Source organism: Balaenoptera borealis (assembly GCF_965194805.1).
Source record: "Balaenoptera borealis genome assembly, chromosome: 8".
Lineage (NCBI taxonomy): Eukaryota > Metazoa > Chordata > Mammalia > Artiodactyla > Balaenopteridae > Balaenoptera > Balaenoptera borealis.
In genome coordinates, this window is record NC_138865.1 from 99,351,295 (window position 1) to 99,374,821 (window position 23,527).

Here is a 23,527-nt window from a genome sequence, read left to right on the forward strand (position 1 = left end):
GTCAGAAGATCATAAGACATTTTGTCTTTGATCATAAGGCAAAAGTTTCTTTTGTCTTACCTTTCATCTTTCTGGGTGTCAAATAAGATACCAAGGATTCATTCATTGCTGATCCAGTCCAGTGTTACAATATTCTTTTCATATTCCATCTGTCCATTTTTCATCCATCCATCCATCCATCCAATCAACAGAAACAACAGTACAGATGACTTAGTATTGCATGGGGAAGCAGTGAGATTCCTTCAAAGGCTTAGAAACAAGGGAATAAGGTAGTTCTCTATGGTTATCCTGCTAAAATTCTCACACAGTTGATGAGATTGACTATTTAAGGGAACACCCAGCACTTTCACCAAGGTTACCTTGCTATGCCTGGGGAGAAAGGATTGGAAATGATGGAAATTTAATAAGTGGAGACCAGTGCATTATAATTTCTCTTGCTGGGGAAGACCTCTGTAGTAAGGGTGGACCACTAGCCTTGAGCAACGAAAAAGGGAAGCTCAGAGGTTGCAAAGGTGGTTTATTGGGTGCTACCCTGGAGAGAGACCCCAGCTCTGGGAGGTCCCGAGTGTCTCTGCTCTGGGGAGGGTGGCGTCTGCAGTAAGGTGAGGACAGTCACTGGCCTCACCGTGATGCAGGTGACACTTCCCTCATGAGTCTGCCTCTCTTTGTTCTGAGTCCATCCTCCCCAAAATAGAGTTATTTTAATATAAGGAGGGTGGTGCCTGATTGAGAGAGATGATCACTTCAGGCGCGAGAAGTGAATATGTTCTACCTTAAATCAGTTAACTGTTGACTGGCCTTAAATAATGTGAGTCATCTTCCCTGTGATCATTGTTTGGAGCTTGGCAGCCTCACTCCTGGATGGTAGTAAATTCATTGAGGTTATAGTTCCCCCGTGAGCTCTTGGTGGAGACTCAGCCAGCTTCCTGATGGCAGCGTAGCAGCCGTGTCATCCCCGTGTCCATCCTCACTAATAGTCATCATTTTCGTTCAGTGTCCAATATGTGCCTTTAAATACATCCCCTCAATAATGACCACATAGTAGATACTACTCTCCCCGTCCTACAGGTGAGGAAACAAACTGGTGAGATCAAGTAATCTGCCCAAGAACAGGGAGACTCTGAGTGGGGGAGCCCGATTGAACCCCAGCACTGTCTCCATAACCATTGCTTTCTCCAGGATACTGTTTCCTCCAAATGAGATAATTTGTCTAGAAAGATGTCAGTTACTATCATCACTGTCTTTTTTACTCTAAGTATATTTTCATGGGCTCTGGAAAATTTGGACCATGTGGAGATGTGCCACGGTGATGATTCGTAGTTCCTTGAAGTAGAAAATATTAAGAAATATGTCAGGAATTGCTATTTATTTTAGCATTTTTCAAAATTCCAGATGTGCTCTAAGAAAAATTATTCTCAGTGCAAAGTTAAATGGAAAAGCATTAGAATTTTATTTCATATTTATTAAGCTATAATTCTCATTATCAAATAGTCTTTGAATGCTTATTCTCATGCAATGGGATATGAATTATTTAGACAGATTCACTGGTCTCTTGTCGAAACAAATAAATTTTGCAATGCAATCATCTTGATACTTGTATATTTGACTAATATATTTCCTAATTGCAATAGTTAGGGCTATATAGTAACTCCACAAAATGGAATATCATTACTTTTTATATGAATGATAAGCAAATTCTATAAGACGATGAAGAAAATGTTGAAATATTAGCTGCTACACCCCAGTGATTAGGAAACCTCCAGGTACTTTGACATCCTAGCCAAATTAAACTCAGATTTCTTTTTATAAGATCCTTCGCTGTATTGAGTATCTGATATTTGTGATGCAAGAATTTCCAAGAAATGCTCACATAGGGGACCAGTAGGCAATTTTAATAGCTGTATTACTTTTGCTGATTATAAAAGGAAGGAATGTATGATCATTGCAAGAGTGAAATTCAAAAGTACTGCAAAATATAAAGAAAAACATATCAATTGTCTGCTCACCACCCAGATATAACCCAATATATTTTTGTGGATTAAGATATGGAACCCTTACCACAGGCCTCATCAGCCTGTGAGTAAAATGAAATTATATTAACATTAGTCTCCAAAATGCATTAGCCTTTATCTCTTTTTTGATTTTTGTATTTAAATTTTGTATTTAAATTCTCATACAAAATTTTATAATTTTTATGAAGTCACATCTAACATTCATTTACTTTATAATTTCTGACCTTGATGTCATCCTTGGAAAGAACATCTTCATCTCAGACACTTATCTATGATGTTTCTTACACTTCAGTAGTTTTAGGATTAAAATCTAGAATTTATTTTCCTGTAAGGAATAAGATAGGAATAACTTTACTTTTTACTGATGGTGAGACAGTAGCTTCAACATGATTTGTTGATTAATTCATCCTTTTCCCCACTGATTTAAATGTCTTCTTTATTATATACATATTTCCCACTTATACTCGAGTCTGCTATTTGTGGGTTCTTTTTATTCCATTAATCTGCCATTCCTGGGCCAACTCCATTCTCTTTAATCCCTCTAGCCTTTTAATATATTATAATATTTCATAAAGCAAGAGCCATCATTATTCTTCTTCTGAAAAATTGTCTTGGCTTTTAATTCCATGGAAACAATTACTTATTTTTATTGTTTTTATTATGTGACTTGTGATCATGTGAGTTTAAAACAATAAATCAACTATTGGATTATACCAGACAGACTGAATTTAATATTCCCTTTTGCCCCTTGGTTGAATTGCCAGAGATCTGTCTCTTTCATTGGTCATTTCAAGGTCCCAGCAAGAAAAGGCACTCAGTACGTATTGCCACATGAATCCCTTTGGGACTGTCACATTTATAAAGGTTTGTATAACAGTCAGCATGGTCAGAATCCAATTGCTAATAACCACATCTTCAGTATGTAAGCTGTCTTTGAATTATTTATTCATGAGCAGGAACCCTGACTAGAGTTTTTTTCTAATCCAAGCCATGAAAATTGTCATTATATTTTAAAAACCACAGCCTTTTCTCTCCAGAAGACTGAATGGAAAAAAGAAAAAAAATCAAAGAATGAATTGTGACCCTGCGAGATATTTATTGTCAACCCACCAAGGTCATTTGCTGAATAGCCCGAAGGTATCAGGAGCCTTGCTTGCAAAGACATTACAGTGTTTCTCACTATTGTGAACCGTTGAAACTAATTTTAGACTTTTCTTGGTTGTTAGTCTGTGCAAAAGGCCAAGTTCAAATTTGAAAATATTGACCAGGCAGGCAGGGTACACGATGTAAAGGAACTTTATGTCTCATCCTTTTCCCCATCACATCTCCCCCCGGCCCCATAAACAGAGCTTGAGTGGAAGTTAAAACTTGGTTTCTTCTATCGGAAGTCTTGGATAGGCTTTTGTGTGGCTTGAATCATGTAAGAAAACCACAAAACCAAACCAAGATCTTATTGGGAGTCAATGGGGAGGAAGGGATGTTATGGGGGGGGGGGAAGGAGAATAGAGAAGGGGACACAAGTGCATGAGAACACAACACAACCATTGTGCCACCCTATGTTTAAGCCATTTTTTATTAGGAGATGGAATTTAGCCAGATTCCCAACATCACCCACTAATGCAGCCAATGTCAGCTTTAGCCCGATTACAGGTGGATGAATGATTTGGAGTAAAAAGTAAAATCACAACAATATAAGAAGAAATCACAGGTAAATAAGTCTTAGAATGAGAAAGTCTTGGCTAATTTTTACACCAAAGCCAGAACTATAAGGTAAAAAAGATTGCTAGATAATGACTTTATAAAAATGACAACTGAGCAGAAAAAGATTTCAAGACTTACTGATTCATCTCCCACTTTCCACTGTCCCCCACTCACACCGGCCACTCCTCACTGCTTAGCTGGATCACCTTGAAAAGTTGCTTTTAGCTTAGTTACCTTATCTGTAGATTAAAAAGGTTTGATTAGACAATCTTGAAGGTCACCAAACTCTGTCCCACTTCCCAGCTATGACATTTGTCATCCCTCCACCTCGAATGCCCTTCCTTGCATCTCAGATCTCAGCTCAAACGTTTAAGTACTCAGAGAGATCTTTCCCACCTAAAGTGTCCTCCCTCGGTCCCTGTTTGTCACATCATCCTGCCTACCTCCTGCCATGCATGTATCATAGTCTGAAATTATCTTGCATCCATGTTTATTGGAATGAAGACTTGGTGAGAGTGGGGACTTGCCTGTCTTCCCGAGAGGTGTCTTCAGACCTGGCAGAGTGCCTGGCATGTAGGGGATGGATGGGGACCCGGCTGTTCCTGAGATGGGGGATGCAGGAGGAGAGACAGGTTTGCAAGAGGATGAGTAGTTCCTTTTGGCTAGCCAGCGGGAAAGCTTATTGCATTCCTCAGGCATTTGGATAGTCCTCATGCAGTGCTACTCAGACTGTGGTCCTCGGTCTGGCGACATCCGTGACAGCATCACCTGGGAGCTTGTTAAAATTCAGACTCCCAGGCCTTATCCCCGATTCACAGAGTCAACATCTCTGGGGGCAGGGCCCTGGAATCTGTGTTATAGCAAGCCCTCCTGGGAATGCTCATACAGACTGTAAGTTTGAGAGGCTCTGTTCTAGTTTTGTTTTCCGAGGCTGGACCGGCCCACAGAGCAAGAACCAGATTTACTTCAGGAGGTCTCTCCATCGGCCTTTCAGGAGACCTGTCAAGACTCCGTGTGTCAACTGCCAGCTCCCCGTCTGCTGCTTCTTTGTCTTGACTCTTCACTGTTGCCTCCACTTGACAAATGCGAAGTTTTGACAGTTCTTAGTACCTGCACGCTTTGATAGACTTTTTTTTTTTTTTTTGATGTGTGTTACTTGGACAATAAGGGCATAAGAAAAGAAAACTTTTTAGTTTTAGTTTTCACTTCTGCTGAGCTCTGCTTGTCACTAAATTCTGAAACACTCAGGCGGCCAATGAGAGCCAGAGCGACACAGGGAAGGTGGTGCTTTTGGCGGACGTGCGTGATCAGTACACACAGGTGCCTTACATCCGAGGCCCTAACACAGTCAGCTCTAGGGTACAAGACGAGGGGATCTGGAGTAGGTTAAAGAAGCCTCTGGAGGCAAATGGATTTGAATTGGTGGTTTTCCCTGACAGCAATTACTTTGGGGCCAAGTGAAAACTCAACTAAGCTTTTTTGTTTTTGTAATGTCAAAACACCTTTGTGAAACAGACTTCCCCGAGACCAGGCCCACTGTCTTGTTCTGTTAGATCCTCTCTTCCTAGCTCCAGCTGTTGGGGATGTTTTGGTGATGTCACTGCTGTATCCAGCGAAGAGACAAATCTGGGGGCACATATGCTTTTGGTGTTCATGGTCACCAGGCTGCTTTTGTCAGAGGTACTGACCAATGGCTGGGGCTAAATCAGCCAGAAAATGGGGTGGGGCGGGGTAATTCAACCCTTCCCTTGGTGGCAGGAGGCACTGGGTGAAGAAGAGCAGACAGAACATTCCCCAAATCAGCCACTTCCTCGCATTTCAAGAAGCCCTGGCTTGTAGAGCATCTCCTGCTGGGGCACAGAAAGCTGGGACTCTCCATGGCTGCCTTTCCAGAAGGGTCCACACACCAAGTCTGAGGTTGCCAGCATATCAGTCTCCCAAAATCCTGAGGTTTTTACCTTCCACGGGTGGAACTAGGTTAATGTCAAACATTTTAGCACAGGAAGCTCTCTGAAAGGGTGACCCCTTTCTCCCAAGTAATCCGAGTGAAAGACAATCGAGAATTTTCCAATTCACCCATTCACTCATTCATTGGCTGGAACTGAGCCAGGTGAGACAATGAGATGCAAAAGTGAATAAGGAATGGCCTTAGCCACTGAGGAGCTGGGAGTCTACAGGGGGGACAGATATAAAAAGAAATAATTTGAGGGCAATCTAAAGAATGCTCTAGGAGTTCCCTTGTGGTCCAGTGGTTAGGACTTGGCGTTTTCACTGCTGTGGCCTGGGTTCAATCCCTGGTCGGGAAACTAAGATCCCACAAGCCGTGTGGTGCAGCCAAATAAATAAATAAATAAAATTTTAAAAATAAAGAATGCTCTAGAATATGTTCTCCACTATAGGAGACACTAATCCTGCCAGCAGAAGTGGAGGAAGGCTTCTCAGGTGGCATTTTACCTGCTCTTTCTCAGGTGAAAAGAGGAGAGACCAAGGGAACAGGACAAACGACACGAATAAACATTCCTATAGTACTAAGTATAGACCCAGCACTTCTAATATATGAACTCGTTTAAATCCTCATAACACACCTCTGAGATGAGCACAGTTGTTGTGTCCATTTTACGGATGAGGAAACTGAGGCTCAGTGAGGCTAAGGGCCTGTCCTAGGTCACACAGCTAGTAAAGGGCAGACTGGCTCCAGAATCCAGACTGTTAACCATTGTTCAACCTGGTCTCTTGCCATATGCGAGTGTGATCTCCCTGGAGAATTTTGAGTGGCTTGAGTGGAGAATGGTGGTTCTGAGGGTTTTGTTTGTTTGTTTGTTTTTTCCTTCTGTAGCCCACTTAGGAAGAGAAACTAATTTACCCCACCCATTCCCACTTTCCAGTGAGGGGTGGGGGGAATCTCTGTAATAAAGCTTCGGAAAATGTAGTAGTTTGCTAGGGCTGCCATAACAAATTCCACAGACTGGGTGTCCTAAACAACAGAAACGTATTTTCCCACAATTCTAGAGGCTAGAAGTACAAGATCAAGGTGTCAGCAGGGTTAGTTTCTTCTAATGCCCTCTCCTTGGCTTGTTGATGGCTGTCTTCCTCAGGTGTCTTTACACGATCTTTCTGTGCTTGTCTGTGTCCTAATCTCCTCTTTTTATAAGCACACCAGTCATATTGGATTAGAGCCCATCCCAATGACCTCATTTAACGTTAATTTCCTCTTTAAAAACCCTATTTCCAAAATAGTCACATTCTGCAGTAGTGGGGCTTAAGACTTCAACCTATGAATTTGGGGGCGGGGACACAATTCAGCCCACAGGAGAGCCACGAACATACACAAATTGCACCATGAGCTTTCACACATGATTTTATATTATTAAACAATGCCCTATAAATTTTTAAGTATTTTTTTACACTTTCCTGAGTAGTAGTTGCAAACTATTTATAACGTGTTTACTGGCAACATGTTAGCAATGATGTGTAACTGTTTAAGCACATTGGGGTGAGAGGGTGGTTCCTGTCTGCAGTCACTTTAGCCATACAGTTAGGAATCATATGTGAACAAACTGGTGTCTTTAATGAATGCAAAGCTGCAGCTCAAGAGCTATAAATATGCCTCTCTATGCACTCTAAGAGTGACCAAACAAATCTCCACCAACGACTTGTAATTCAAAAGGAAGAATAACACCAGTGAAAACTATGGCCACCTGGGTACCACCCTGATGATGCGTTGCTAACAAAAGGTCCAACCAGAAGTGCAGGAATTCCAGCCACCAGAACTTGCTCCTGTACATCCAGCTCCTGTACATCTTGCTCCATGGTGCTGAATGGTTGCCTGACTTCTCAGTAGAATGGCAGATCAGAACCATTAATGAATTCTAATTTACTATTGCTAAATGTTAGTAATTTTTAGTGACTCATTTTATAGGTTCATAATAAATAGCCCTTAATCCCATGTAAAGTGAGAGTCTATGGACTTGTGTATCTTTTGCTTGTAAGAGCTATCGAAAGGAAACTAGTAGTCTGAATTGTGTGTCCACAATGTTAGACACATAGTCCATTCTCTTACTTCCGTAAATCATATTTAATTGGTTCCAAGCCATGCATGACCTGGCTCTTAGTCGTCATGAGAGCTCCCTTTCTTTCACTTCCTCACCCTAACGAATGAGATCAAACGAGATTCAGACAGAGGGGGTGCCAGGGAGCCAGAGAACCTAGCACTTAGTCTATGTTGACCGGCTTCAAGGCCATTATTCCTGTCCTTGCTGGGAAGAACTTGTCGCATGCCCTTCTTCTGGCAGAATTGGTGATGCATCCTCACAGTGGTCCATTCCCATGACCACCGACCTGCCCACAGGGATGGTCAGCCATGATGTCCAGCCTCTGGCAAACATCCAGTGACCACCAAATGCCATCTAGGGAACCCAAATCAAAAATCCTCTCCTATGCCTTACATGCTTTGCTCTTCATTTTAGGGAGTTTCAACATGCCTTTCTCTTGAGCTGTTTTCATTTCCCTTCTCAAAGCACTAATCAATCACTCCCTCCTAACCACTGACCCAAAACACGAAAACTTTTCATTTTACTCCACGATTATATTGGGTCACCGACACAGGTGGGGTGCATAATTTTAGTACCATTAAGAGACAACTGCTGAGGATGGTTGGGAGTCATTAAAAATGATTTTTTAAGAAGAGGCGCGACATAGATTAATCTTTTAAAAAGAGCACGTTAAGATGGACTGGATATTACAGTGATCTTAGGAAATGTTATAACGGAACTGTAGTTGCATAGAAAAATGTCCTTATTTTTTAGAGACTCGTATTAAAATATTTATGGGTGCCATGTCATGATGTTTGTTATTTACTTTAAAATGCTTTGGTGGAAAGAATATATGGGAAAATACGGCAAAATGTTTATAGTTGTGAAATCCAGATGAGATTACACAGGCAAGCATCATATAGTTTCCTCTGTTTTTCTGTATGTTTTCAAATTTTTTAATAATAGAAAAGTGGAAACCAATCCTTTTGGCGGCTCTCTGGGCCTTAGGCGAGAGAGGCAAGTAGGGGGCCAAGTAGTGAGAAGCGATTCAGGCGGACACTGATGAGGGGCGGAGCTAAGATGGAGGCACCGTGGAGGGAGAGGAGGGTGTGGACTGAAAGGTATCATCTAGTCTGTTCTCTTTGCTCATTCCCACAGTCCAAAGTGCTTCGCGAAAAATGGCTGCTGCAGGGTGTACCTGCTGGAACTGCGGAAGAGGAGGAAGCCAGGCGGCGGCAGTCTGAGGAGGATGAGTTAAGAGTCAAACAACTTGAAGGTAACATTCAGAGGTAGGTGGTTTCCAGCCCAGGCCCCCAAGCTGTGGCTTTACAGTGCAGTAACCACCGCTCTCCTCTAGGGGGCGTTTCTCAATGCCGTCACCTTTTCCCAGGGCTTTAGAATTATCTTCCTAAACAGAATAGGTATGTTGTTGCCACTGAAACTTTCCTATATAACCCAGAATTTTGACTCTGAGTACTAAGTATTGTATTGGGCTGTCACACAGTACAGTGATGTCTTCATGGACCAACTAGGTGTGGTAAGCAGCTTGCCCCTTCACTAAATGTCCCCTTTTTGAGTTCTTCTGTCAGCTTTGTCTTTTTCCTTCTTGAGCTCAGGCTGTTAGCTGTTAGTGGGTCTGTTGTCAAATTTGCTACATTTGATCAATTTGAAATGGGAAAACTGTAGCCAAGGGTCTTGGAATTGAAACTGAGGGCACTCCTGTGAGCTGTGTGCCTGGGCTCTAAAAATTAACTTTGTATTGTCGAGTTTCAATGCTCAGAGGGTGAGTTGCTTCCTTTATGGTCCTCAACCAGGTTCTGAACATTTCAGTCTGGGAGATAAGTGACCTTTCTATGGCCAGTGGCTGGCCAGGCTCAGACAGAAGGAAAATAAATGTAGGTTTCCACTTGGGAACTGTAGCCACGCCAGGTCCCAGGGCACCCAGCCAGAGGTGTGAGATGGTGGGGGAAGATGGTGTGTGGAGATGCCTTAGAACGAAATCTCCCCCGCCACCTTATCCCACCAAATTCTGCTGGAAATCTCACCTTGGAGAGGGTCATCTCTTTCTCCTGAGGTTTTGAGCTCTTTTAAAATACAAAGAGTAATAACTAACTTGCTACCAGTCATTTGTACCCAAGAGTGAATGAACCTGGTGAGGGTACCTAGGGGACCCCAACAGCATCACCAAAGGGAAAAGCAGACCGACTGTAAGCCCCAAAGGCCTGTGTCCCTATTTTGCTTGAGCCCTTATGCCCCTTACAGAGTTCTCAGAGCAGCTTGCCCAGGCTTTGCTTGTGGGGGAAACTGGCTAAGAAAAAGTTTATATGGGATGTGTGTGTGTGTGTACGTGTACATATACATACACACACATACATGTACACACACACACACTTAAAATGCAAAGGAGAAAGGCTAAATAATATATATACATATATATATAACATTGGAAAGGCTAAATTATATGTTAGTGTGTGTATGTGTATATATATACATATATATATATATATGTATATATATATATATATATACCATTAGAAGAAGAAATTTTAATCCTGTAAATACTGACATCAAGCTTGTGAGGACAAGTACCTCCAGAACCCCAGGAAGAGAAGGGACTTCATGTTAGACGCCCAGAAGATAGAAAGGGGAGGGGGTGGAATGAAGTAGCTCAGAGTCCTGAGCCTTGGGGATTCCCTCTCCTCAGAAGTGGCTCGGCTTGCTGCATCTTAGACAAGATGAGGGAGCCAAGGATCATGGGAAATATTGACAGTCAATTGGAGAGGAAAAGGCAGCTCTGAGACATGGTTTTATAGGAGGTTTGTTTCTAAGTCTCAAAGTGGCAAGTCCATGGCGCTTTCAGCTGCAGAGACAGTTGATACCGTGTAGCATCTCTTTACCTTTACTCTTGTTAAAAGTTCCAGTCCATTTCCTATCTCTTTCTTACTACACTACACTACACATGGGTCTGGCACCAAGCACATGCTCCATAGCTGTTTGTTGAATGAAAGGATTGGGGCTGGGACCCCTGCCTGGCAGAGGGAGGCTGGGGAATTACTCTCCAGTCCAAGTTGGCAAAATTCTAGGAACCAAGTGGCCTGGGCACTGTCTATTCACAGCAGGAACCATGATTCAGGTTCACATGGGGCAGCATTATACGGCTGAGGAGTTCTAGGCAGGATGAAGAAACAAGGATGAGAATTGCAGGCCCCCTCTGGTATGGAGGGAGACAGTATACGCCTGGATGGGCAGAAAATTTGACTTAAAATTGTTTTTTTAAAACCTGGATATCTTTTCTCACTGAGCCTGACATGTGCATTCATTTCATGTAGTAGGTATTATTACAGATGGAAGGCAGACAGGATTTGGAAAGTAGGATAAAACCAGCTCTATGACCTTTTCTGATTTTCTTAAATAGCATCAGAAAACGTGGTCTTCAACCACATTGGCAGTTTCACTTTGGCTTGAATACAAATATATTGTTGTTCTAGCCCCATAGGTGGTAACTCTCACCTGTGATGAGCCATTACACGTGGGAGAGGAGTCTTAAATCAAGACTCAGTTTGGGCTAAATTAATCATTGGAGCGAGATGTAAGAGTTAGGAGCTGGTTTGTGGTTCAGGTGGGCATGACCATACTCCGAAAAATAAAGAGAATCTCTTTTTATCCTTTGAGTCAACAGAAGAAAGAGCTCATTCAGTGCATGCAGGCAATCTCTTGGAGGCCATTTAAGAGAGAGATTCCCAAGCCAGAAGGAAAGAAATCATAACAGCCTAAAGGGGTGGGGGTGGGATGCTTAGGCCTGGATTCAGGGGGCATTTCCTTCTGCCATAACCACGGCTTTGCAGGACGTCGGCCAAATGGGCATTGGCCATTTGTTGGAGAATGAGCTGTGTTCCCTGGAGCTGCTTTTCTGTAGGAGCAGGGCTGCCAATGGGCATCATTTCCTCCTTAGGGCCTCTTGAGGGAGGAGTTTCTTCCTACCTTAGATGTCAGTTTCTGCTTCCCTTCATCTTACTCACAACTTCTCTTCTACAGTATTTAGCATCTTTAACTCCAGTCCCAAGGGAAGAAAGGAGCTCTCCCCGCTCCTTCCTTAAAGGATACTCAGTCACCTAAGACACTTTCCTGAAGTCAAGCATTGGTTCTCTCTCACACTCTTAGTCACTTGAACTGCTTTAAAGGTTCATTGTAAACCTAAGCATCCTCCAGTCTTACAAGGTCTTTGGGGTTTGGCTGGCCTGACTCTGCTAATTTTGGCCGAGCTCGGCTAAGAGACTCGAAGCTGTAGGTTGGATGCGCCTGCTCTTATTTTCCCTGCACTAATGAACTAATCGTGACAATTTCCTTTTATGGCAATGACAGAGGTGCAAGGGGGCCGAACAGGCACAAGGCGTAGGCTCAGAACTGCCGCGAGCCATTAGCCAAAGCAAGTCAATGGCTAATCCCAAAACCCAGGGGAAGAGGTAGACAGTCAACCTTTAGAGAAAGGAACTCAGAGTTATGGGGCAAAGGGTACAGATACAGGAAAGGGTGAAAATGGGTACTAATCCTTCTATCTTCCAGAAGCATGATTGTTCAATTAAAAACTGCAAGCATTAGGGAAAACTGACCAGCAGGAGGGAAAGTACAGAATAGCCCAATGAATGAGAAAGAGGATGAACTGAAACAACTCAAGAATTCAGAGGAAAAGGAAGAAAAGAATAAAGGAAAATATGAGTGGCTTTGAAATAAGATCTGATCTTTATGTAATAGGAATCCTGGAAACTGTCTGCAGGTCAAATGCAGCAGAACCACTAAATTAAGGAATTCTAAAGGAAAATTTCTTTGTTTGAATGGGAACATTAATTTGTAGATCTTAAGATTTGGGTCCATTTGTCTAAGTCCTCCCCCAGCAACAAATTAGATTTTCCTGAAGAGACATATGAACTCTTTTCAAACTATATTAGTATATAATATAAATGTACTAAAATATATTAGTTCATTTAGGCCCTGAAGGTATATTATTCCCTTTGGTGAATCAGGAGTAGCTTGAAGAACCTGATGGAGCAGTAGAGAATAGCAATCCAAGAGCAGGGAGAATGCCTGCAAGGAAAGATTAAGGGAAATCAGGGTCAGTTAGTTTAGAACAAGAGAAGATAATGATAGCAACCTAACTCAGAACTTCAAGTGTTTGTAGGATTTAGGCCACATCTGAATTCTTTATGTGTTGGCCATTCTGAATATGATAAAGACTTAAAATAAAGCATGAGAATTTGCGCTTAGACGTATGTCTGTTTCCCTAGATATCTTCAAGAAGAAAGAACATAACCACCTTTCTAATTCTGATTCCAAAATTCTTTACAGTGCCAGTAGCCATACAAGAAGTTCCAGGTTTAAAGACATGTTTTCTTCCAAAATGTTATTTGTAAATTGGCGGTGATTTGGAACTGAGAATGTTGTCTGTCTTTTAAAACTATTATATGTGGTGCTTAGGTTTTTAGGGCAGCCCACAAGGAGGACGGGAAGGAGGGGAGGAAGCAGGGAAGGAAGGGAGGGAGGAAGGAAGGAAGGAAGGAAAGGAGGGAGGGAGGAAGGAAGGAAGGAAGGGGGAGAGAGGGAGGGAAAAATGTAACTAGACTATTAAATCTGGGCGTTAGAATCACTTGGGAATAAAAATATGAATTCCCAGGCCTCATTCCAGGAAATTTGGATTCAGTGACCGAGGTGAGGAGCCCTGTAATTTATGTTTTTCAAACAGTGCTCCAGGTAATTCTTTTGCATGGTCAGGTTCAAGAACAATTGCTATAAATGGAAAAAAGCATAGGTCATAAGTGAAATCCCATTATAATACCTGTAAACCCTCAAGGGAAGTGAGAAGTAAATAGTGTTTGGAAGAAAATTGATTTCACCCAAACAGATAAAGAAGGACAACCCTGACCCTTGATTTCAGACTGATTCAAAGCCTTAGTACTTTGACTCAAGGTAATTTGAACCCTGCTTTGGGACTCCTGTAGGTGGAAATAAAGCTGTCTCTCTGGCATTGGACTAAGGTCTCTCTACCATAGGTCCCGCCGTGGAACCAAGCTTTTCATTTGAACTTGATTGGAAACAGCCTTGGTTTACCAAACTAAAATTGATACCCGTCAGGAAAGATGGCTGCTTTCCCAAAGGCCAGAAAATGCTACCATTTTTCAAAGGTTTCTGGCTGAAATTAGGAGCACGATAGCCTTGAATTGATGACTTCAGTGATGACAAATGATATATCAATTGTCAAATTCTTTTGCACAACTTTTCACAGGGCAATTTCAGGATGGCCCCATCTGTTGATTATATTCTTGGCTCACTAGAAACCAGGAGCAAAATAGGCTAAAAAAAAAGAAAAAAAGTTGGAATTGTTGAAAGCAAAATCTGTACACAGATTTCTTTTTTCTTTTTCTTTTTTTAAAAAAATGGATAGCACATCTGTCTGCTTTATTTCCCATTGGAGTGCTATATTGAGAAAGCCCAAAGGATTGTTTCTGGCTTGGGCCCGTCATCCACGATTGTCCATGCCATCACTGGATGTGATGCGTCCCTGGGGGCCACAAGTGGGTTTCCCATTGATGCTTTTGGAGATTTTAGGCAGTTAGAGTCACACTAACTGTATCTATTTCACATCTGCTCCAATCAACAAGTCTTGTCACTTGCCTTGTGGTTTTCTCACCTAAGATTCTCTTTCTTATTTAACCAGGTTTTATTTAAGTGTTTGACATATAGTGTTCTTAACCTTCTTTGATTAGTGAGAAATATGAGGAAGATTTGTCCCCCCACCTTGGAATTACTCCAAAGAAGATGAGAAACCTCATGAAGTGGTAAATGAAAAGGGAACAAACTGTCGCAAAGCCAGGGTGCTGATTCTAGCTCTGCTGCTAATTTGCTGTGTGACTTTGGGCAAATCTCTCATCCTCTCTGGTCTCAGTTTCCTCATCTCTTCAGTGAGAGGTCTCTCAGGGTCTTCCAGATGTGGTATTCTGAGATCCTCTAATTTGGGAGGTTGGCTAGAGATCCCTCTTCTGAACAAAGAGACCTATGCAGAGAAATATCACTATTGTGGAAGGAAGTAGTTTTGGAGACAGGCCAGAATCGGGGAAAGAGGTTAAGTTCTCAGGAAACAAAAGCTCCGTGTGTAACTGACTCATCCCAGAGGTGACTAATTCATCTGAACAGCTGTCAATTCTAAAGTATGTCACATCGAAATATTCATTGAATAAAATATTGAAGCCTCAGTTGCTAACCCAGAGAGGGCCATGCAACTTTTTAGAAAGAAAATTCAAGATGCAAGTGGTCTGGTTCAATTCTGCTTCTGATTCAAGATTCTTTGAGTGCCTCTGTTGGTCTCTGATGGACACCAGAATTCACTTAATTTTCCACATTCTTAAGACACTCAAAGCAGAAGACTGGCAACATCAGGCATAAGCATGTGTGTGTTATATTATGGGATTTTGGCAACCAAGAAGATGACAGTGACCCACAAATAGCTGTTCTAGAAAAGGCAACCACAGAAATGTTCACTGGAATCACAAAGGACACTTGCTTGGGTTTCAGTGTGTTTTTTCTACTTGCTGTTTTTAAGTCTGTGATGTGTTGTTGTTTCTTGGCAGGGCACAGAGCATGCCAAATTGGCTCTCCACATCTGTGCACTCCTGGCCATATTTGGCAAGCTAGTCCTGCCAAATTCCCATTCTTTTTCTTTCACTAAAATAAATCTTTATATAGTGTAAACCATATGGTGATATAATGGTAGCACTATATTGTCTAATATTCATTGGTCTCTTACTCTGTTCTGGGTACTGACTTAGCTTTGGGGTCTCCATGAATTCATTAATATTCTCATTTCATCCCCAGAACATTCCCACAAAGTAGTTGTGATGATGATGATACCCATTATACAGCTGGGAGAACTGAGGCTTAGGAGATAAAGTAACTTGCTGCCCAGATCGACCCCTTTAAGAAGTGAAAGAGCCAGTATTTGAACTCAGCTCTGCCTAACTCCAAAGCACATTCTTAAAAATCTCAACAAAAGTGGTTATTTTAAGCTAAAAATCTCTGAGACTTGTGATATTCAGTGAGATCACACCGAAGTTTCCCTCATGGTATAAGTGGATGGATAAGAAACGTGCTCCTCCCTCCTCAGCGACCTTGAAAGTGCTCCATTGCGCATGATCATCATGACTGGGGAGGCTGCCCCCTTCAGGTTCTTTCAGGAGGTACAGGTTCCATTTTAGGTTTGGTTCCCTTCCTTTTCTCTCTGAAGCCCTTTGCTCCCGAGTACACTTTCTTGGTTGTCTACAGCCTAATCTCTGCTGGAAACAGTGTGTGGTTATGTAAAGGGCCCCCAGCATAGCACACTGGTTAGGAACCTGGACATTAGAGTCTGATTGACCTTGGTTTGAGCCCTAGTTCTGCATTTATGAGTTGTTTGATCGTGGACAAGCCCTGTAACCTCTCTGGACTTGAGTTTCCTCACCCGTACACTGGGGATAACAATGGGGATAACAATGCCCGTCGTGAGGAGTGGTTGCAACGTGTAGAGATCACGTGCATGTGCAAGTGCCAAGTACAGTAGGCTGTCAGGAAGTAAGAGTAGTGCTATTGTTATTGTTTTCTCTATCCTTCTGGAGAGGATTTCCAACAGTAACACTATTGACATTCGGGGCCAGATAATTCTTTGTTGTGGGGGACTGTCCTGGGCTTTGCAGGATATTTAACAGCGTCCCTGCCCTTTACCTAGTAGATGCCAGGAGCACTACGCCCACCCCCAGTCATGACCGTCAAAAATGTCTTCAAGCATGGCTAAATGTCTCCTGTGGGCTAAAAAGCCCCCCGCTGAGAACTGCTTCTCTAAAGCCTGGAGTTACAGGTGTTGATACTAAGATAAAAATCACCCCATCAAGTAGCTTCAGAATACAGAACCCTTGAAAGATTTATGAAGATAACATTAATGATTCTTGGTGCAGAATGACGTAAAGTCTTTCAGTTAGTTGAAAATAGGAGTCTTCGCTCAAGCACTGAGCCATGAAAGTCAGTTCTGTGTTAAAAAGAAATGGTTGCCTTTTTTTTTGGCATCCAATGCTGTGCTAATTTTGCAAAGGCAGTGAGTTTATGACAGTTCTACAGTTCATAAAACTGTAGAATCTTAGCGTATGCATAACTGAGGTGCTGTTATCTGGATCAACTTTTATCTGATACTCCAATTTGCAATGAACCCAGGGAGTGCGAGGCAGTAGACAGGCTCTCCCCAGAGGCTAAAAAATGACAGGAAGCTTACTTCCTCACAAAGTAACACCCAAGTCCACACTGAAGCAAGTCTCATTATCACAAAGAATCCTCCCTTGGGCTGAAAGTTATGTTCTCTGCAATTTTTCCCGGCTCTCTGGTCCCTACCCTGCCCCCTAGGGACCACACAGAAAAGTCCCTCTTTATAGACTGAAATCTGGATGCTTCTGGGTTGTGGTCAGCTTAGGAAGCTGGGTCAGACAAGGGAGGAAGCACTCTGAAATTGCATTCAAGCACATCTGCATTGCACGTGCGTTTCCCAGTTGCCGATAGTGGAAGAGCCTACCGCCCGATGTTTCCCAAGCATCTTGCCTTACTCGGGTTTTGTAGGCTCCATTATAATTGCCTCATTGTTGGTTAGGTAGATTGGGTTTAAAGTACCCGGAATGATGAAAATAGTAGGAGAATTCCATCCATACACTGAGACCACGTAAGAGCCACACTTGGGGAAAGTTTGCATTTTGCAGCCCTTAGAACAATTGCCGTAATTGAAGGAATTATGCAAAGTCAACTTTCTTGGCAGCTGGTCCCAGGCTTTTTGGCCTATGATTGCCATGCCTCAAGTTTCCTCTCTACAAATGCTTTGAAAATAGTATTTTTCTGCCCCGAAGGCTTATAATGTGGTCACTTCTAACCCCTCTATATTCTTGATGGATCAAAAGCGTCAGGGGTCCTTTCGACATTTTCTTCCATGGTCTTCACCAACTGTTTACCAATTGTGCATTCTGAAGGCAATGGATGGTCTCTCGGGTCCTTTCCATCAAGGGCAGTCTATGATCTTACAACATGGGGGCCTTACAGTCAAGTCTGATGGCTGAGGTCCAGCGGCCATGGGGACCCAGGCAGGCTTTGATGGGGAGCAGACTTGCAGGCAGGCTGACCCGACACCTCCGTCACCACAGTCTGCTGCCAAGTCGATCTCCTGAGCACAACCCCACTTTGTATGCTCTCTTTTCACTACTTAGGCCCAGAGAAGAGTCCTGTGGGACCTGCTTAAGACCTGTCACTGCAAGGCCTGCCTCTCCTGGACTTCCACTTTCTCCTCCCGTCAGGTCCAAGCCTTGAGCCCTCCAAGGCAGCAAGTGGGAGATAAGCTCACAATCCCTCTCCCGTTCTAAGATTCCAGTTCCCTAGCAGACGTGCAAAAACCGTAGAAGGAATGCCCCTCTTCTTACTGTCACCCCAAGAGCAACTTCTGCCATCAAGTGTTCTTTAGATCTCTCACCCAAAGTGTAAACCTTAACAGTGGGAATTCCAGGCCAGGTGAGAGGAAGAGGGTACGCAGCAATAGATGAGTTAGGTTTAGGCCATGTTTATTAGGAGGGATTTGCCTACATCCTCATTCCCATCCCTTTTTGGAGAAACTATTTTTGAGCACATTTGGCGCACATGTGCAGTTACACTTGCAACGTGAAGAATTAAGGTTTATTGTGCTCACAGATTCTCAGTCAGGAATTTGAGCAGAGAACAGTGGTAATGGCTTGTCTGTGCTTCACACTATGTGGGCCCTCAGCTGGGAAGACACAAATGGCTGGGGGTGACTCAAGGGGCTGTGTGCTGGAATCACCTTCATGGCATGTCTAGAGCCTCAGCTGGGATGATTCAAGGGCTGGGTGGGACTAATATCCTCGGCACCTCCACATGGCCCTTCCACAGGGCTGGCCTTCTCCCCGCATGGCAGCTGGGTTCTGCGAAGGAGCACCCCACAGGGAGTGTCTAGAGAGCAGACATTCCAAGGGAGCCAGTGGAAGCCGTAAGATTTCTTCTGTCCCTGCCCCGCTTGGAACTCTGGTAGGAACTTCCACTGTGTCCTGCTGGTTTCAACTGAGCCACTAAAGCCAACTCAGATTCAAACAGAAGGAAATGAGAATCTTTACCTCTTGACGGGAGTGGCAGGGTCACACTGCAGAAGAGCATGTGGGATGGGAGAGATTTTTGTGACCTGTTTGGAAAATACGATCTGCCTCAGAGCCTATGTTGTTTGGTGCATATTTGAAGCCTAGTCTTTACTATTATGTAGTTTTTGTTTGAATGTTCCATTGATTATTATGTTGTGTTCCTCTTTATTTTTATGAATCTTAAAATTCTTTTTTTTTCCTTTTTGACTGCGCCACATGGCATGCAGGCTCTGAGTTCCCCAACCAGGGATGGAACCCGTGCCCCCTGCAGTGGAAGCACAGAGCCCTAACCACTGCGCCGCCAGGGAAGTCCCTTAAAATCCTTTTTGATGCAGTTAAAAAACAAAAAAGGATTGAGGAATAGAAGCCCTAAAGCCACATGTGAAGTGACAAGACCAGGTGGTCCCTTCTGACTGACAGCAACCTCCCTCCACCCAGGCCCCCCACTGCTAAGCCTTTTGATCTCCTTTGAAACAGAATCTCTGTTGGAATAATACACACTCCAGGGATCTCGGAGTCTCATGTTTTTCCCTCCCATGTGAAAAGGCAAAGGAAAAAAGTGAATAATGTTTGAATATTGCCAGTGCACAGAGAATATCTGTAAGGTTAGGGACACTTCTGCCAGCACAGACTGTCACCCCAATCTGGGTGCCTGGAGGAAGGATTTTACGCACTGCCATGGTATGTGGTGTGAGGGTTGCCACCTGAGCCAGATTCTGCCTGGAAGGACTGGACATCTCAACACCAGTGGCGTTCACGGCCATTGCTGGGCCACATGGCTCTTTAGTGCAAATTAGAAAACGCAGCTCCACGTGAGGCCACCATTTGGAAAAACCAGTGGCTGGATTCTAGCCTCCTCTACTCTTTTGGCAGGTGTCCTCGGGCAGAAATAATGTATAGGCATGTGCATTGGTCCTGCTCACTTCTCAGTCTCCGCTGGCCTCCTTCCTATCGGTCATTAAGGTATCCCTAGTTACCTTCCATTCTTAAATAGTCTCAGATAAGGCCAGAGGAGATGGAGAGGAAGCTTTTTACAGGCCACTAGAGAACACAAACAAGTAAGCCATCAATTATAAGCTGTTGGGAAAGCTCCTATCATGGAAGTTCAAAAAGAGTCTATGGGAACATATGCAGGGGAGGGGTACTTAACACTCAGATTAGGGAGTGCAGGCAAGACTTCCTAGTGTGATGTGTGAGGAGAATGTGTTTTTTAGCTCTTGATTTTATCTGCTGTTGATTTTCAGCAAATTATTTTATCTTTTTACATTACCTTTCCTTGCATTACATTACACTGTATTACATTATGTTCATTCTTGACTAGGATGGAAGTTCCCTGAGCACGAGGGCTTCACGGATTACTCACTGTCTTAGTTTCCTGAGGCTACTGTAACAAATTGCCAAAAACTAGGGGGGTTTTAAAAAACAGAAATGTATTCTCTCACACTTCTGGAGACCAGAAGTCCAAAATCAAGGTGTCAGCAGGGCTGTGCTTACTCCAGAGGCTCTAGGGGAGGATCCTTCCTTGCCTCTTCTAGCTTCTCGTGGCCCCAGGCATCCCTGGGCTTGTGGCTGCATCACTCTCCTCTCTGCCTCCATCTTCATATGGCCTTCTTATCTCCCTGTGTCTTCTCCTCTTCTGCCTCTTATAAGGACACTTACCATTGGATTTAAAGCCTATTCAGATAATCCCAGAGGATCACATCTCAAAATCCTTTCATTACATCTACAAAGACCCTTTTTTTCCAAATAAGGTCATACTCACATGTTCCGGGGTTAAGGTGTGGACATATCTTTTGGGGGACCACCATTCAACCTACTACACCCACTATATATATATGTGTGCGAGTGCCTACAATACTGTGTGGTGCCTACTAGGTTGCTCTCAATAAATATTTTTTAATTTAATTGATCTGTATCAGCTTTAGGTCATCCGTAGGATTGTCATGAGGTTGAAAACAAACATTTATGTCTAGAGATGGTATAGAGCTGAGATTACGGCAAAGAGTATCAGCATCCCACTTGCTGGTTCAAGTCCAGGGTCTCCACTTGCTGTCTGTGTAATCTTAGGCAAGTTTCTTTAGCTTCACTTTCCTCTACTACAAAAAAAAAAAGATAATAAAATAATAATGAAACAAACTATTGGGTAGTGGCGATGATTAAATTAATATATACGGAATGCTTAGAAAGTACTTAGAACGGTCTAGGACTTGGTGCCCAATAGGTTTTAGCTTTTATTATAAAAATAAAAGAGTGATGTGACCATGTACAGTATATAAATAGCCCCAAATTATTTGATTTTACCAGACTCCCTCTCCACTCTCAGAAACAGCTGAGAGGGACGCCACCACCCTAAGCTTAGCACACTGTTTAGAAGTCAGCTGCAGCTGGACATACAAGTCCAGTGGTGACTTGGAAGCACCAGCCCTCACCCCTAGGACGTCCAGGGCAGAGGAAGAAAGGAGGCTGGGAGCACAGCGCTGAAAACTGCTGCCTTGCAGGGGCGGGAAGCAGCTTTTGTCCCCAGGGCAGCTGCTCCCTCCCTGGTTCCCTCCTGCTCTGTGATCAGCTCATGTCTGTTACCCTGAGGCCCTCAGCAGGAATTCTAAGGCTTCCCAGGACCTGTCAGCTAAAGTGGAGGATGAAAGAGAACAACTCCAAGAACAGAAGAAGTAGGACAATATGATAGATTTGAGAAGAACTCAGACCAGTTGTGGGGCAGACCCAGTTGAATAGGGTGAGAAGCTAGAGTTATCTCAGCAGGTTATTTTTTTTTTTTAAAAATGTAACCTTGTGCTTTCCAGTTGCTTATTTTTTAAAAAATTGTCTAGGTTGTTGGAGTGATGCCCTGCTCAGGTCCTTAGGAGACTTGCTTTGTTAGAGAAAAATGGCTAAACCCAGTGCTATTTAAACTATGTCCATGGACCGCTTCCGACCAGGCAACTGTTTATTACCAACTGTTTATTACCAGTCATTACCAGTCTATGACAAGATAAGGACAGGAATTGCCAGAAAGGTGTTTGGAAACCTTAATGGCAGTCTGGCATTGTCATGACAACCAAGTGGGTGCTCAGTGTTTCTGTCTCACTGAATAGACCAATTTGCAGGTTGTTGCATTTCTTGGCAAGTTGCATGTGTCATGAGCTGAGTGTCTGTGATGGGTTGGGATAAACCCTAGTCCTTGACCACACTGCTGCAAAGCAAACACCAGAGAGAAGAATATATGCCCCAAGATCATAGTTTTTGCCTAAATGTTTAAATACTGTCATCGCCATCTCTTTGCACCAATTTATCTTTAGATCTAGAAAAAACCTTATCGAGTCTTTAGACTGAGCACCTCCCCACATCTGAGGCCAGGACAGACCCCAGGACTCTCAGAATGACCCAGCCAACCAGTGATCTTCCTGCAACTAAACCCAGGTCCCCAGTGCTCTTTTAGAGCTGCCATCCTCGCCTATAGCTAATGCAGAAGAAAATCTCAGCCCCTGACAAGGAATCACAAATTCCAGATTAAAGCCCCAGAATGATGATATGGTTTTCTTGGGAGCAGCTGTTTTATAAACAGGATTTGGGGGCATCTCAGGCCTTCCATTCCGGGTAATGTGCTGCTGCTGGGATCTGCTCTGTGAAGCAAAGGACAGGACTCGAAGACACTGACCTTTTAATATTAGCCACATAGATGTCTTGCCGTGTGATCTTGAGAATATTAGTTAACGTCCCAGCTGAATCTGTAAATAGGAATAAGAATAAGATTTTCTGTCCCTGGGGACATCCTAAAAATTTTGGTCAGGCTGTAAGAGGAGGCCCAGAGAGATGACTTGGCCGGGGAAATCATCTGTAAGACTCTCTCCGTGGTTAAAAAAAGTCATCTGGGGGCTGGAAGAGACCCTTGGCAACTGGTGTGTTCAGCCCCTGCCTTCAGGTAGGACTACAGCTTCCACCATTTCAAAGTGATGCACATGTCTCCTATTTTTAAAGAAGGGAAGGGAGATTCTACAATTGGGTGGCTGGCTATTCCTTTGGCCAGCGCTGTCATGGCCTTGACAATATAAATGAAGCCAGGCAGGGAGGAAGCCATCTTCAGGGCACAGTCCTACTGTGGGGGAGTCAGAAGGGACATCCTCACATCTCGAAGACGGTGGCACTTAGGTTCCAAGTGTGTCCTGTGTCTTGTGGAGTCCGATGCAGCTCTGATAAAGCACATTATGAAGATGCTCCTTGGGCTCCTCTTTAGATGGTGTCATCTCACTGGCTTTCACACGTCCTACGTGGAATTTTCTCCAGCCGTCTTTTGCTTCATGTAGTAATTAACCCCAAGTTCTTTTTTGCCACTCCTTAGGCGTGAATCCCAGGCTACACACAGAGTTCTAGTAGCAAGGAATGTGGATTTTCCACAGGTTTAAATATTTGCCACTTGACCTTTTATCAGAGAGCTCTGAGGCCAACCTGCCATCCTCTGTGGAAGGCAGAGTGGTTTAAGGTCAAGAGTAGGCATTCTCTCTCAACTCGAACTCACTTCACTACTTCTCATGGCCTTGGACTGCGTACTTCATATGTCGTGCCTCAGTTTCCTCATCTGTAAAATGGAAATACT

At 43.3% G+C, this 23,527-nt stretch overlaps 1 protein-coding gene across 6 annotated transcripts in view; it reads left to right on the forward strand.

Moving 5' to 3' along the window:
* Window positions 1-23,527, forward strand: part of PALM2AKAP2 (PALM2 and AKAP2 fusion) — a 508,788-nt gene that overhangs the window by 244,409 nt on the left and 240,852 nt on the right. For all 6 annotated transcript variants that reach the window (XM_082403766.1, XM_082403764.1, XM_082403768.1 and 3 more), the window contains one exon: window positions 8,903-9,033. In XM_082403766.1, the coding sequence (XP_082259892.1) occupies window positions 8,903-9,033 (131 nt within the window). The remainder of the gene's footprint in view (window positions 1-8,902; window positions 9,034-23,527) is intronic.